General features: G+C 33.9%; 1 protein-coding gene across 4 annotated transcripts in view; it reads right to left on the reverse strand.

Moving 5' to 3' along the window:
* Positions 1-2,764: 2,764 nt before the first annotated feature.
* Positions 2,765-16,622, reverse strand: part of LOC109594264 (uncharacterized) — a 107,083-nt gene continuing 93,225 nt past the window's right edge. For 3 of the 4 annotated variants that reach the window (XM_049966887.1, XM_049966886.1, XM_049966888.1), the window contains 15 exons: positions 12,959-13,052; positions 12,725-12,908; positions 12,509-12,662; positions 11,991-12,168; positions 11,687-11,890; positions 11,416-11,614; positions 10,857-11,244; positions 10,441-10,803; positions 10,059-10,381; positions 9,612-9,872; positions 9,309-9,557; positions 8,718-8,918; positions 8,470-8,664; positions 7,367-7,435; positions 2,765-3,785 (listed from right to left, as the gene is read on the reverse strand). In XM_049966887.1, coding sequence (XP_049822844.1) covers positions 3,700-3,785; positions 7,367-7,435; positions 8,470-8,664; positions 8,718-8,918; positions 9,309-9,557; positions 9,612-9,872; positions 10,059-10,381; positions 10,441-10,803; positions 10,857-11,244; positions 11,416-11,614; positions 11,687-11,890; positions 11,991-12,168; positions 12,509-12,662; positions 12,725-12,908; positions 12,959-13,052 — 3,148 coding nt within the window. In that variant the 3' untranslated portion in view covers positions 2,765-3,699. The remainder of the gene's footprint in view (positions 3,786-7,366; positions 7,436-8,469; positions 8,665-8,717; positions 8,919-9,308; positions 9,558-9,611; positions 9,873-10,058; positions 10,382-10,440; positions 10,804-10,856; positions 11,245-11,415; positions 11,615-11,686; positions 11,891-11,990; positions 12,169-12,508; positions 12,663-12,724; positions 12,909-12,958; positions 13,053-16,622) is intronic. The other variant, XM_049966889.1, reaches the window with a different exon arrangement.

Below are 16,622 nucleotides of genomic sequence, written 5' to 3' on the forward strand. Positions count from 1 at the left end.
AGCTTTGTAAAATTTTTCTGATTATTCGCAAGGGATTTTGTGTATCTAAAATGAAAACATAATAAATTTGTATTATAAATTTACACGTTTTATTTTATCATCAATCCAATCCCAAACTAAAACAAGAAGGTAAGTCCAAATTGTTTGTTCAGTGTTCCGCTGAACGTAAAATAAATAAATCAATTATTGTTTTTATCTGACCAAAACGTTCCCCTGGTCTCGATCTTGAGCACGTCTCGAGTGTAAAGCACGTGTGAACCACAATCCAATTCCCATCAAAAAAGCGATGGCTGAATTTGACATGTGTCCCACGGAATATTGGTCGGAGGCGGCCTCGCCCCAAGTCGGTGGTGTCTGTGAATAAGAATTGGTCGATTGCAGGGTACGGAAATGCAAATGTGATTACTCATTTATTTTACATCCGGTTGGCCAAAAAGGAAACGTGTCTGGGGTTTTAACTTTCGACTTTGGTTTAACGGAAAATTTTATATTTTATTTTAAATTATTATATTGCAATAATACTCAAAAATAACTTTTTTACAACCATTTATCTAAAGTGATTTCGATAAATCGTTGTGTACATACTTAAGTACACATAAATAAAAAAATTCTAATCAATACTTCTTATCTAAAAGTTGAATCAAAAATAAAATTCACCTCATCACTTTTAGCAGCACTGCATCTAGATATAATACTATAATAAGAAATTAACGGAATTTTTTTAAAATATGATGAAAAATAACTCTCTTGTAAACATTTACACTAATTAAAAACCTTTTAATACAATACAATTAATAATACATCAGTTTCCATCTATTCAAATTAAAGTAAATACAAACAAGTCAAATATTTTAAATAGATTTTTAAGCTTTAAAAATTTTAGAAAATGGAATTAATACAACAATTTTTGTTGTTGTTACATTTGCAAAAAATCCTTTTATATTGTTTATTTAATTCAATTTCAGTATTTAATAAATATCGTACTAATTTATTCGTAAATTGGATTACGATCTTCATAATCAAAGTTTATTCAAGTTTCTGCTTTTAATTTTCAACACAAGTCATTAATAAAAATTGTAAAAGAGTATGATTACAAATCATATTAATTTAAATCGTCAAGGTCCCCTTACAACTAACTGTTGGTGACCAAAAGTTCACCGACCTACCTTTCAAACCTGATCTAGACAAAGTCTTGAATCGAACAAGAAATCACTCTGTAACTGTTCACTAGTTATTCATTTCGAGATCCCCGTCGCCATCCTTTTATTTGGGATTCCATCTGGAATCTGTAAATCGATAATTGAAACGTTGTGTACTTTTTGTGTTTTTAGCCAAAACGAAGCTAATTAAGACGGATTCGTTTCCGTTATATTGCTACAAGACAAACAACGGTTAATCCGCAGTTCAATCAGTCGATAATCTAAAACAATTCAACAACTTTACCGTTTAATTCGTCCCGTACCGACGACGAGACAGACTTAAAACAAGAAACGTCTGGGGTCGCCCATCAAAATAAACTATTAATTCATTTATTTTGCCAAACTTCAATAACTGCGTCTAGAGAAAGTGTAATAATAATAATTCCTCTTCGGGAACACATCTGTACACAAAAGGCAGTCACCGTGATCGATCCAGACTGGATTTTACACAGTTGGGCGTAGTCTTTCTCGCTTTTCCTCCTGTTCTGTCACTGACCCTTTTCCACCCGCGTTTCTCGTCGCTCATTCAGAAATTTACGCCCGACGTGTGTTCAGTTAAGTGAGGCGGCTTAATCGCTTATCACCTGGGTGATTCACTCCGAGATTATTTCATCTTGTAATTCACGGTGAATTTTAGAACGGGGACAAAATTCTCCTTCATATACGTATACGTGACTTAACATCAATAAAACTATTTGCGTTACTTTTCTAGAAAATTATATTTGGACTTCACCAAGGGGTTGTTTTATTGATTTTAATTAAAATGACAACGTGACATTTGATAGTCATCATGCCACTCACTCTTACTTTTGTGACTCACATTTGGCAACATTAAATTAATCAAGAGGGGTACACAGATATCATCAAAAATTGAGCACAAACTTAGATTAAAAATACTATTTTTAATTTATATATAAAATTTATTTTTAACTGTTCTAATATTACCATCAAACTACTTTTAACATATCAATTGCTTAGTAATCACACACACAAAGAAATTCATACTCCGTATCACGTTGTATGCAATGTAATTTCATTAATTTAATAAATTGACCACAAAAAATTAAGGAAAATATTCGTTCTTATTAAATATACGATGATGTTAAACATTTTAATTAAAAAATGATTTGATATGGTCATTGACTGTTGTAAAATTTTAATTGCTATAAAACAAATTTATACGCCTTTAATGTTGTAACTAACTCATTGACATTTTTATATTAAATTTGTTTCGATATCAACATTGTTTATTCATTGATATGAAAATGTAAGTTTGGTTTGTTAAGGGATTTCCCAGTTTTATTTGTTGGATTAAAATGATATAAAAACTCTTAATAACATGATAAACTTACCTTGATGGAACTCTAAATACAAATAATATTTTATTATTAAACAAATTTTATTTGCTGAAATATCAAATTCCTCTAAACGATTACACAGAAATTATTTAAATACATTTCCAATTTTCTCTATTACATAAAATATTTCTAAAAAATAAATTGAATTAATGAATTTTATAAATGGTTTAAATAGAAATTGAAATTATAAAACAAAAACAATACATATACTGTTAAATAAACTTTATTAACTGAAACACTCATTCACAAAAAATATTTGCATAAATTAAAAATCAATATACAATTATACATGGCTTTAATGAACAACATAATAATGAATAAAAGAACAAATGAATAAAATCTGCAAATCCACAACGTACACAGAAAATTCTAAAATTTGTCACACTTAATATATGTAATAAATTAGTTTGTTTATCTACACCTATGTACTGCCTGTAACTATATATTGGCGAAAATTATTTCCCTAAATCAATCTAAATCCGTAATTCCCGAAACATGTTTGCAGACTCGTTCCCAGATAAAAAGACAAACATGTTTGGAGGAATACTCCCAAAATCTGTCTGTTGGTTTGATTGTCAATGTGGAACAGAGGGAACGCCAAAACCGAAGAAACCGCTGAGAAGTTTAGTATAATTTTTTAATGCCTCGTACAATCTAAATATTCACACAAAGCCCAACACTTACGCATTCTCTATTGACATGGTTAAGTTAGATTCGCCGGATACATTATAAGCCATCACCTTTATTACGGGTATACGATAGTTCAGAAGTTAGATAGAGGTATAAATATTTAGGTAATATAAAAATAACAAATGTTTCCAATTTTCTAAACTAGTCAAACGGGTACGATTACAACAATTTGGATACATCGGATTTCTTATTACTTTTGTTAGTTTTACCGTGGTTAATAACATTGAGTATGGAAACTAAATGCTCTACGAATAACATATTTTTCGCCAAAATAATATATACAGACGACGAATATTAAGGGAGTGCTTTCATTTTCTGTTAACCGTATAAATAATAGTAATACTAGTTCGGTTAGAATTGTTATCGTTAATATTATGGTGAATTATTTATTGTAGATGTTATATAAAATGTACACAAAAATTATAATTATTCTAAAAGGGTGACGACCTGTCTTATTGTTGCTCTAAGGAGTAATGTCTGGACCTCTTCCAGAAGTTCTTGAAGAAGCCTTTCTTTTTCTGCGTTTCTTCCCCGGAAACTGAAAAGATAAAATTGCACGTTAGGCTTTTAAGCATGTTACATTTAAAAAAATAAACAACTTCTCAGGATTTATGAATAATTGAAATGAATGATGGACGCGATAAAATCTCAATAGGCAATCTTCCCCGTTTATTGCGTCGATAATAAGCAGAAGTCATAAACGTAATTGTTTATCGAATATATTTATGAGGCGTATTTACGGCATTGTTTATTAATTACATTTGCTAAAGAACATTTCGAGGAATGTTGTTTTCAATATACCGTCATTAGTTTATTTCATGCCTCGATGACACATATCCTGCTGGCAACCAGTTGTTATCCAGATAAGATAGCCACGGACACTCGAACCCGAATATGGATACTTCCAATTCCAATAAACGTTGAACAGGGATGAACATTATCTTGACCACTGCACTCTATTTCTATTTAAAAACGGAAATATGTGCGTTATGGTGAAGTTCTTTGGCAGAATTTATCAGCCCCGTTTCCGGATGTCCATTAAAACCGTCTTATCGCACCAACACGAACGACAATTCGTGGTGGCATATTTCTTGAACAAAACAAACAGTCGGCAATCACGAAAGAGAAAAATGCAGGTACAGTTAGTGAAGACACGCCATATGGGACAATAGCTGAGCTTCGGTGCGATTTATCAGACGGCACTAAAACTAAATACAAAAACGTCAAAAGTTCCAATGGACCTAACTGTAAAACCACACGGTTCACATTCGATTCGATTCGGAGCCAAATAATTTGTCTGTCTGTGGTAACAGCTATATCTAAGGAATTCCCACACAAACTGTACTGTGTTGTTTTATAAATTTTATATTTAGTATCATCCTTAAACTTCAATTTAGTTGGTTAATTCTAAGAAAATGATGCATTTTTATGTTGATATTTATCTAATCTTGCATTAATCGCAGTTTAAATCAAATATAAAATCTAATGTTCCAATTTACAACTTTATTAATTGACAGTTGCCAATAGAAAGGTCAATATTTCAAATGAATTTAATTAACGTTGTCTATAACACCACCATAACAAGGAGATGATTGTTTAAATAGCAATGGACACGTTGAGGGAATGTAATTCAAACCTGCCATAATTAAACATATGTTATGTGGAGAAAAAAATGAAATATTGCTACCGAATTTACATATTATTAGATAATTAACTTTTTACAGTTGTCAGATTTTAGAAAGCAACACAACTGCTTTTATAAATCAATTCGAATTGAACTTTGCTTTGTTTTGATGCAGTTTATCAGATAAAAACTATTAATAAAAGAAGATATCGAAAATGAATACAACAGTCTGGCAGCGAAGTTTTAAATTGAATTTGAGTCGAGTGATTAACAAATGATACGAAGCGGACATTTTCCAATAAAGGGCCGTTCGAATGCGGCATTTTCTTCCGACAACGGCGTAAGCATTGCGAATTATCTTGCCATCAATTTTCTCATTCGTTCCCTGTTTTCGTTGTACGTGAGTCGCCGCGGGATCAATAGAAGGGACTGCTTCATGTTAAACTCTCACTCCTACTTTGTATTTAAAGTACGCTGCTCATGACTTTAACTTCGAATAATGTATTTCGATAGAAGAAAATTGGATTTTATAATTTGAAAGACTCTATGAAAATATTTGTATAATTAATTGATTGATTAGTCTGTGGGCGGAACAGACTAATTTCCAAATTAATTTACCTCAGGTGAGACAGAGGGTAACTTGAAATCTTACTACTCTTACTTTTTTCTGAAAATTAGGATTGTACGAATGTGACTAAAACATTTGAATTCATGTTTTTGATTTTTTATTTACATTTAGGTTAATTTAAAGAAAAAGTATAATGTTTGATAAAAACATAATTAAATTTGTTAAGTTTGTGCTACACTTTAAAAGCGAAGGAATAATCAATTTGTTTTTTATCACCAGCCGGAAATTATGATTAATAAACTTTTTGGAATCATTATGTGGACATATTATCATTAATAACTTGCTCAGAGCGGTTAAAGAGTCAAACAAACAGCGTTATTGTTAAATTGGCCAGTAGCAGCAATTAAAAGCAAGATTCTCTAACGAATGGCTTTTTGGAATAACTGTAGAAACCGATGCGTTTTCCAATTATTGCTAAACCGTGCGGGTTCTTCGTAACAAAGTAAAAAGCGGTTCGATCACGGACCTTACTCGCGTGAATTGCGAACAATGTGTATTTGAAACTGGGTCATTTGCATAATAATGTTAAATATAAAAGTGTGTGTTTATCGTGACATTTGGCACAAGTGTATTCTTTAGCGTTATAAATATAAAAACGGAATGTTATCTTTAGATTGTCAAGATGTGGGACCCCCGCATGGAGTGCGCCTATTTTTATGAACCATCTCCCGAAATAGACTTCATCACGGGGCGATCTGAGTCACGGTATTTCCGACTTTTCAGAAATAATAGTTTTGGATATGGCCGGTGTCTGTTTAACACTCCCACTTTTGGGCGGATGCAGACGGAATTGATTTGGCAATGGGGATGGTGTGCGGTTGTGGGGTATGTATGTGCGGGAGAGATGCGGAAAGGGCGAGAAAATCGATCGTTGCGAACCGGCGTTGGTCGCATTCACTCTGAAAGGATAATCACAACGTGTATCCAATGGGCTAGATAAACACAATGGGCTATTTGCTTCCTCATTATGGATTTTACGCATAATACAGGAATAGAACTCGTGACGGACGCTTTTGCTTTGTTTGGGCTATTTACGTCTGTCTGTCTGTCTCTACACGCGACATTTATGATGAAAATGTACTTATTTTAATTAACGGTTTTAAAATAGGTAAATTATAGACATTTTTCTTAATACAATGTAACATTTAAAGGGTCTAAGAGAAGAGTGTCTATGCGAGGGTTAACATACAGCTGTTTGGGTCCCTCTAGATTGCCTGAAATTATCTAAACATTCTGCTGGGCATTAAACCATGACAAATACTACCACAGCACATATAAAATCTTGTCACGCACAACAAAATGAGTTAGACCATAAAAATGTCTAGCACTTAAGAAGTTCATTTAGAAAATACTCCAAGACGATGTTCATTTTAAATATTATAAGGTAATTAATTTTAATTGGTATGTGATATTATCAATTATTATTATTAACGCACTGTTCCTCTTTAAAATAATTATTTATATGTCGAAATTGCATCGTTGCATATCGAATGTAATTTGATGAATATGCCAAATTTCATGCAGACAAGTTTTACTGTATTAAACTGTATTATTTGACTTTTCAGTCTACAAAAAATAAACGGACGTTTTTTTTATAATAATAAGCACATGATTTAAAAAATAAAACTATACAATACCAAATATAAAATATAATTTTGGTATTTTTTTTTTAATATTTTTTACAAGCCAATTCAAATTTCAGTAATAACACCTATAAGAGATAAAAATATTGATAATACTATATTTATAAATGTTATATATATAATGTAGGTCAAATAAAAAAATATAGATAATACGTATGCGATATAGATAAACATAAAATAAAATAATAAAACATAATACGTATAAAATGGAATTGTTTTCTTACCATTGGCGTTTTCGTGAATCGTTGGAGATACTATCTCTTTCTCTTTCTTCGGTTCCTTACCATTGTTTCCTGTAACAATGATTAACAACTGATAAAACAACCTCGATTTTACACGAGTTATATTCTACTTCCTTTCCTCCTAATATGAATTTATCCTCGACTCAATATTTAATTTTAAATACTACGAAATATATTTATTTTATTTATTATTTACAGACTTAAAGTAGGTAAATAAACGAATCCCAATAGTAATAGAGAATTTTCTTTATACATAGAACGGTTAGTCATTTTTGAAATAAGACCACATTGTCAAGGTTAAACATGCAGATGTCTGACAAATTTTCTGTTGTAGATAAGATATAAATATCAAGTTAAGTTTGTTTATAACAATACAAATTGCACTAGGTGTGTACTTTTGATATACATATCAGAATATTTTTCTTACAAAACGGAAAAAAAACGTAATAATAATAATAATAATATCAATTAAACACTATTTCGAATATCCTAGTTCTATAATTTATTAAATATAAATGTATATATTATTCCAAAAATATTGTGTTGTTTTATAATATTAATAATAAAAAGTAAAAATAAAGTATTTCTGAAAATATATACAAAATAGTACATTGTGGTGCCATCTGTTGGTGGTTTAAGGAACTACTTATAGAGTAGATTTGGTTTCTGTCTTAGCTTCATATCGTATTTCTCCTCCATAGATGGAAGCAATGTAGCAGAAATATTCCCACTTTTCTATAAATCTTTGAATTTGAACATTTACTATTTAAAATAATAACTCATTCATTACTAAATTTGAATAAATTTCACAATGTGTGGCAACTGATGTTATGTTATCTGAATATCTGTGACATTCTATATTGTTTAAAGATAACATAAATAATTGAATATCATATTATATAGAGTCAAGAGCGTCTATCATAAACACATTAATAATAAAATAATCTCAAAACAAATTCAAATTAAAAGATATAAAATCTTAATTATAATTCTAATTATCCAAATAAAATTAATTTGTATGAAATTCAATGCATTATATATTTGAGTCCACGTTTTGAGTGTTAAACATTTACATTAAAACTCACCTTTTCTAATCAATAAACTTGTTACTCTTCTAAGAGCGTCTCTGGGGGACCTTTGAAAGAACTTTGGGGTTAAATTCGGTGGGAGTGTAAGCGGCTTCCTGTTCGATTCCCAAGGATTCTGGCCAGGAGCTAACCTATCTAAATGTTCAATAGATGCGGGTCTCCTGTGTCTTTGCTTCGGGTACCATCCTCGACCTAATGAAAATACATTTAGATAACAGAACTACATATTAATTATATTTTCATACCGGGTCCTCCTGCGAGCCGCAACAATTCCGCTCCAACCATGGCTTGTTCGAGTCCGGAGTGGGACATGCCTCTTCTGTAACCGCCGGTCGACAAGTTACCTATGGTGTTTAAACTACCCATAGTGTTGCTCTGTCTGGGGGCTGTCTGACTGCCCGGAATATCTGGTGCCCTTCTATGGGGTGTTCTTGGAATGTCACAACCTAAAACAAAAAGATTTTGTTATTTCAATTAACTTTCTACAGTATTATTATTATTATTATTATTATTATTGTTATTTACCAGTACTATCTAGGAAATGTACTGATTTCGAGATTTGTTGGTGTCTAAACATAGTTATCAGTGGAAAGTGAATAAGTCAAATGCATGTTTTTAAATTAACGCATTTTAAGTAATTTATTTATTTATTTGTCGCCTCGAATACTTGAGTCACGGTCAAAGCGAGTAACAATAATCAGTATTTGCAAGTACTGAATGTAATTATTTTACTTTTAACCCATTGTCTTTGTTCAAGTGTTTAATGTTTAGTGATCTAATTTTAATTCAAATGATAACAATCTTTAACTAATGGTATTGCTGTATTTAATGTATACCTCTAGCAAATATCGGCGTTTCGGGTAAACTGCAGGAAGTCTGCATGTGCAGCTCCTCTTGTGGTGAATGTGATGACCTCTTTTGATAGGCTCTTCGTTTCTCCTGTGGATCATTTGGCAAAGTTCTTCGTTCTGGCGGTATATTTCTATTCGAACTGTTGTAATAATTGCTTCTCCTACCACGGTTATAATTAGCGTCCATCGAGCGGGTTTTTAAACTACTTGAACTAGGTTCACGATGGGGAGGCACTGCAAAAATCGCATTTAAGACATATGCAATTCAATGGATTCACGAAAATATACCTAAGGGTGCTTCATGGTTTTTGGGAAGGCTTTCAGACTGGACTTTCTGACCTGGAGCTAATATCTCCGAATATTCATCCTCATCTTCTTCGACAGGCGACGGAGGAAGGGGAGGGAATTCATGCTGGTGGATTTCCACACGAACAGGAAAATCGGCAGAAGTGGACGTGGTTAAAGGACGATTTTCTCTATGGGCAATCAACATTTCCTTGGCGCTTTCTGATTTCTGGATGCCGTTACGTTTCGGAAATGGTGTACCACCTAGAAGAAAAGTGAAGTTTAACAGTTCTAAAAAAGGTTTGAGGCAACTAAAAGGAGAGACTTACTGCGGATTTTTATAAAGATATTATTGACAACGACTTGAGGTGCACAGGGGTTAGTTTGGTTATGGTAACTTTTAAAAAAAGGTTAAACTTTAATTTGAGGTGCTGTAAACCAGTTGTTTACCTTCTATCAGTAGTTGCCTATAATAATCCTCCGTCTTCTGTATCTCATTATTACTGCTACTCTTTTGTAAATCGTGCATTTTGTGTCTATCTGCAATTTTTGATTCCCTCACGGGTTTGGACGGAGCTTTCTTCTTACCCTTTCTATCTTTAGACAAGTTCTCCACTCCATTTAAAATAAATTTGTCACCCTCCACCACTTCGATATCTCGTCGTTCCAGCAGTTCCGAGATGTTTTGTTCGATTTTTCTCAGAGGAGAAATTTCGGCGCTTTGCTGGGACGTTTCCGTGTCCTCTTCCTCTTCCACTGTTGTATCCAGTTGCCTAGAACATGTTTTGAATGTTAATGTTATGTGTATTTTCTAATATAGTACCATATATACCTGGTAGGAGTAAACTCCTCAGCATTGAGACTGGGCAATGACACAACTCTAACAATGGGTGTAATCTGAGGCGATAATTCTGTCACTTTTTCCTCATTAGGCGAAGAATAATTCTCGATTTTCCCTTCTCTTATCAGCGATTTTATGTTATCGAACGTAGTGCTGTGTTTCTTGTTCTCGCCGTGTTTACTGTGGGGAGTGCTTGATCTAGAGCTAGATAAATCTATGCTTAGTCGTGAGGGAGAACTGCTTAGTTCTTGGCTCAGTTGACGTGCATTTGTTAAATCCAGGCTCAGTCTTGACTTTGGGGAGTTCAGTTCCTGACTCAATCTGAAATGAGGTGTGCCTAAATCTACGCTGTACCTAAAAGTTGCACGAATTAAAAAATTGTAAAAAACCAAATATGGAAAAACTACCTAGAATTTGGAGTGTTCAATTCACGACTCAGCCTCGAGTTCAGATCAGTGCTGTACCTCGAAGCTGGTATACTGAACTCAGAACTCAACCTCGAATTGATGCTTGAATTCGAAGTACAGGAACCGGCTACATTTCCCAACGACTTCCTATCTTTTTTCCCCTTTCGTATCACATATGTACTGGTACCACTCAGATTTGAATTAACCTCCGGAGGGAGTATCACGTGATCGTCGGAATCCGAGAAGGGCGACGTGACTTCATCCTCTGTGGTACAGTTTGGAGGCGGATCAGGCCAGTCATCCAATTCTTTAAGTCTGTTCGGTATGGAACTGGTACTCGAACAACTTCCCGATTTTCGTCTCCGACGACCTATAACTTTAGTACTTCCTACAATTAAATGCATAGGCTAGTACTTCATGCATCACAATCGGGTCATGATCTTTAAATTACTACAATGAAATGAGGGGAAGAAAGCAATTATGATTGCTGAATAAAAGGGGAAGGATATGGAAGGTAATGATGTTGAAAATGACTCTCGATATGTGATTGAATAATTACCTGGGCGAAGAAGGGGATCGTCATCCAACGGAACTTCCCAGGCAATGCTTGCTCTTTTATTACAATTGGGAGGAGGTGGTGGTAGCATTTCCTCCAACGAATCGTCGGAGAAATGTTCGTCATCCGCTAATTCACTCAATGGTCGCAAAACATTGTCTTCGGTATCACTTGAAAGATCTTCACTACAACTTCTCTTAACCTGAAATGTTGTGTGTGTGTGTGTGTGTGTGTGTTAATTGATGATTATTGAATCAACATTTTTAATAAATACCTCTCGCCTTCTCTCCATAGAACTTCTTTGAGATATTCTTTGAGATGGTGATATTCTTTGGGGTCCTCTTGTGGGAGAAGTAAGGGGATACATGCCATGTTGAAAAGGTAAACTACCAAAACGATAACCTGGCGGAGGTGGAGGAGGACTCAACGTAAAATCGTTGTTTTCCCACCCATATGGACGTTGATGTCTCGTTTTTGGCTGAAATTGTAATAAATTGAAATTTTTCTAATCAATTGGACATGTGATATGGGATTATAACGGATTTCAGTCGGGGTAGATTATTATACTGGTGGCTTACCAATGTCGTTTGTGTGGCAGTGTGGATCGGATCGGGCAGTCCATTGATAATTGGATTATAGTCCCCAATGTTCTGGAATTTTTGCGGCGGCGGTATGGTATCCATGCGGACCGGCAACTGGGACATTTGGAAACCCTTGTTCCTGCTAGTTGATTTGGGTTTATGTGATGGAGATATACTAAAAAAGATTAAGTTAAAATAATATATTTAATTATAAATCTTTGTTTAAGTGTGTGAATAGGAGTAATATAATTGCTTTATTATTTTCAAGTGATAAGTTTAGATCTCCAGATAAGACTCTCTCGGCTGGAATATCCTCTTGGACATTGTATGAGGTTAAAGACACTTTAAAAGAGAGTAAACCCACGAAACAAGAAATAGGATTAATAAGAGTTGAGCACAGCAACGTTGAATGATACTTGTAAACGGTTCCCGAACGATCTTTATCAAAGCACAATGCTTTTAACAGAACAACTAAAAACTATATAAAAATATTTGAAATTTAATAAATAACTTACTTGGGCAGGAGTGTTGCTATTAGTCTTTCTGCTTCCTCCGGTGGTGGAGGAAAATCATCTGGAGGATAATCATTTATGTCAATTATGTTGCCGACAGTTTGAACCTGTTGAATGGTCTCGTGGTGCACTGGTATTTCTGCTAGTGCTTTGAAACCTACAAAAGGAATTATCGATTTGATATGGTAATGTTGTCAAGTTGCACAACGACTGATTTACCCAGGTTGAATTTAGCCTTTCTCCCGTTCATACTCATGTAGCCGTCGTCTTCAGATTGGTGGCCCAGAGATGGACTCTCGTCGTCTGGCGTAGAGTTGATGGCCGCCGTGTTGGTACTAGAATTTGGTGTGTTGTTTTCGTTGCGGAGTTGTGGAGTCGACGTTGATGTGGTAATTTGTTGAATCTGTTAAATTAACCGTATAAATGAATTATCCAAAAAGAAATGTGACTTACATTCTGAACTTGATTCGCATTTTCGACGTCATCAAACTCCGAAAGCACCCGATCTAAAAGTTCAATAGAACGTTGAACATCATCGGTACCACCACTGAAAATAAAAACATCTTATTAATTGTCTGTGTTATTCAATTTTAATATTGCAATATAAAAGTGTGAAATTTCTTATATCAGATATTTCTCAAATCTGAAATAGTTTCATTTCGAATGGCATTACGTGAGGAAATAGGTATCATAAGTTATAATATCTTCTCTCACTTCGTTATAATTTATAATTTGTTGAGAAGTTTACAAAAATATTTTCCTTTGAAAATACCAATAAATTTAAAGTTATATATATTTTACAAATCTTTTCAACTTTAAATTTATACGAAATTGAGTTAAGAAAGTTATTTCGCATTAATCGCATTACATGAAAAAGATTCAAAGAATTTGGAGTGTATTTGAGCTGTTTAAGAAAAGGAAATTTAATCTTTTATTATTAGGTAAGAAAATTCAAATTTGTTGTTGGATTTACCAAAATAATATATTGCATATCTATATTTTTGATGCATTTAAAGTTGATGTTGATGGAATTTCGATGCAACTGTTAGTTGTAAGTAAATAATAAAAATTTCGTTTTAACTGAAGGTGTGAATTGCTCAAATTAAATCATCGCATTTATTTTACGTTTATAATCTGCAAAGTGTACAGAGTCTATTTGCAGATTCGTTCGTGTGATCGCTTCTCAAATAGACAGTTGTTTGAATGTTAACAAACAATGGCTAATCACAAAACCGCCAATGCGCCATTTCCCGTCTCGTATCGTTGTCCCAAAACATGTGCACATTCTGGTGCCGACATGAGGGCAGCATAAATCGAAACGGTACATCATAAACGCACTATTGCGGCAGATTTTCCGATAACTAACTTGCTAATAATGTTGTGGTCTGTTAGAAACTGTAATTGGTAACCATGTTGTGAACTTGGGATGTATCGACAGTCCCGTATAATGCAATTTTATAATCAGCGATCACGGCTCAAAGCAATTTCACCTCTCATTACGACAATTATCTAAAGGGGAACCGTATTATTAAAATTTCGCATTCGCCATAATATACACTCTTTAAATTTTGGTGAATGCGCGGTTTAAGAATAACGTTAAGTGTTGTAATACATGAGTTACATTATTATACAAAGTTATGCGGTATTTTACGCAAAACCAGTATGTGTTTGTTAGGGAGTGTAGCCAAATAAATCATGAATAATGCACTAGTAACTAAATTAAAACTCGCACTCGAATTATAGATGCATTACTGCACAACATGAAAATTCAGTTAAAATTAACAAATACTCTAAGGATTATATGTGTTTTCGGTGGTTAATAATGTTCCCTTTATACACCATTACATTATCATTTGTTCTTCTTTCGAAATCTGTTAAAGCTAATACACATTTGTGGAAATCAATGAATTAAAAAATGAAATTAAGATATCAAAACGGTCAAAATCAAACAAAACCACCCTAATCGGAAAAGCAATTATCAAGACATTAGTATTAGTGTCACAAGACACATTCACCGCAATAAAATGCAACGAATCCGAATAAACAGACATCCCATTAGCATCCGGGGCGGTTTTGCGTGTTTAAAACGCGATTAAGTTTATTTTGTAATTCACCGGAAAATGTATGTCTCAAACACTGATGAAATCCACACGAACCTATCGTTTGATTTACATGTGTTTCAAGGAACATTTTCTGAATGTGAAATGAAATCAGTATTTAATTTTAATTATTTTATTCAAAATAATCTAACTTTTAGTGTTACTTGTGAATAGAAGAATATAGGTAAAAATAAAAGTAATCTGTAGCACACACATTTGTCAATCGACCAATGCCATGTTAATAAAATAATAACCGGCGACGATAAAAATAAACAAGTAATGCAGCAGCTGCTGAAGCTACAGCTGAATGAACATTTTAGCCGCATACATCGAACAATTTAGATGATTTATGAGTTGAGTTGATAGATTCAATTATGACGATTAATTGCTCGACGACCAATCCCAATCACAACTTGTAAACATTTCCGATGCTGTTGGATTAAGGTTATGATTACGACGAATCTTGACGCTCCAAACAACAAACTTTAATGAATCTAATAGTCAAGATTATTCCATTTACACTGTGTCGTAATATAATGAGTGAAGTATTGGAGGCTATCTCTGAAAAAAAACTCAGAAAGATTTGGTTTCTAAATTAAATCATGTTGAGTTAAATTAATTTAAAACATTGATTGATTACACAGTTTTTTTTTTTAATTAATCGGAGTTTACAACCCGAACGAATAAAAACTAAGTTGTCATCGTAAATAATGACATAACTGAAAACGTTATAAATTTTCCTCGCGTTCTGGTACTGAAATTTCCCCAGACACCCAAAAAAAAACCATGCACAAACATTGATCGCAGTGGAAACGACACGATCATTAGTCCGGCCTTTCTCTATTTAATTACTCGACCGCTTACATTTTTTTGGCGATTTTTTATGGTTTTTCAGAAGAAAAACTGAGCTCGAGATTGATGGCACACGAATACCGCATGTGGTTTGAAGTCTCATCTTGTTTCAATAAAGAAATATAATTATGTTATGATTTTCATCAAATTAGCAGTTGGTTGGATTAAAAATTGAAAGAAGAACGTAAAATCGAAATGTTGTTTCAGTGGAAGTTCGGCGAGCGACACAAACAAGTCGGAGGCAAACAAAAAGGCTTTCGAATGACACTGCAATCGTGGGCCAAAGCAGAGCACTTTATATTTGTTTGCCAATACTGTTATATTTCTGTTCAGCTTTCCGTGCAACTTGTTGATTCAAATATGATATTCCCGACGTGCACAAAGGTTCGCCGGATAGATTCTTGTTATCTGAAAGTGATTCATCACGGTTCCCGTCACCGACACTGACGCGACCATCTGAATTATCTTAACCTGACAGTTGAGTTCGATTTATTTCCAAGCACATTTCTACTTTTAGTTGGTGGTTATGCGGCATCTGGATCATCAAGAACGCATCCGAGGAAACGGTTTAATCTTATAATTCGTTCAAGCAAACTCTAATGGAATAAATCTCTTGGTGGTGGGAAAGCTCTAATCTGCGCCGCGAGCATATAATGCAGATATAATGAGATACATCGAGATGCACTGCCTCAACCGAGCCAACTAGAAGAGATGCAACCTTTATTAGGCAGTTTGTGCATCGTCTTCATCGCACTGACATACACTGAGTTAAGAGGTAATTGTTCAGCCGTCTATTAATAATGCTCAAAACCTCCGAGGCAATATTCGTCCTCATCGTTATTAGCCAATTTCAATCCGCCGAACACAAAATGAAATTAAAGTTACCGCGACGATTGAAACATCCAGAGTAAAAGATTTGTTTCGCAGTCAGTGCCAGGTCAGTTCACTCGAGGGATTAGTCAAAGGGGCGGCAAAAGGATCCGCAATTGCCTCGGGCCTCCGAAAAGTATTCCTTTTTATCGGTGCATCTGCGGCTTTATCTCGCCGACTCATTTATTGCACTCAGGTCGGATCGGTGAAATGATCCGCGCTGACTCATCGTGGGAATTTGAATAACGTTTTCCTCAATTTTTAATATCGGATCTTAATATATTTTAATGGGTATC

This window comes from Aethina tumida, chromosome 4 (genome assembly GCF_024364675.1).
Source record: "Aethina tumida isolate Nest 87 chromosome 4, icAetTumi1.1, whole genome shotgun sequence".
Classification (NCBI taxonomy): Eukaryota; Metazoa; Arthropoda; class Insecta; order Coleoptera; family Nitidulidae; genus Aethina; species Aethina tumida.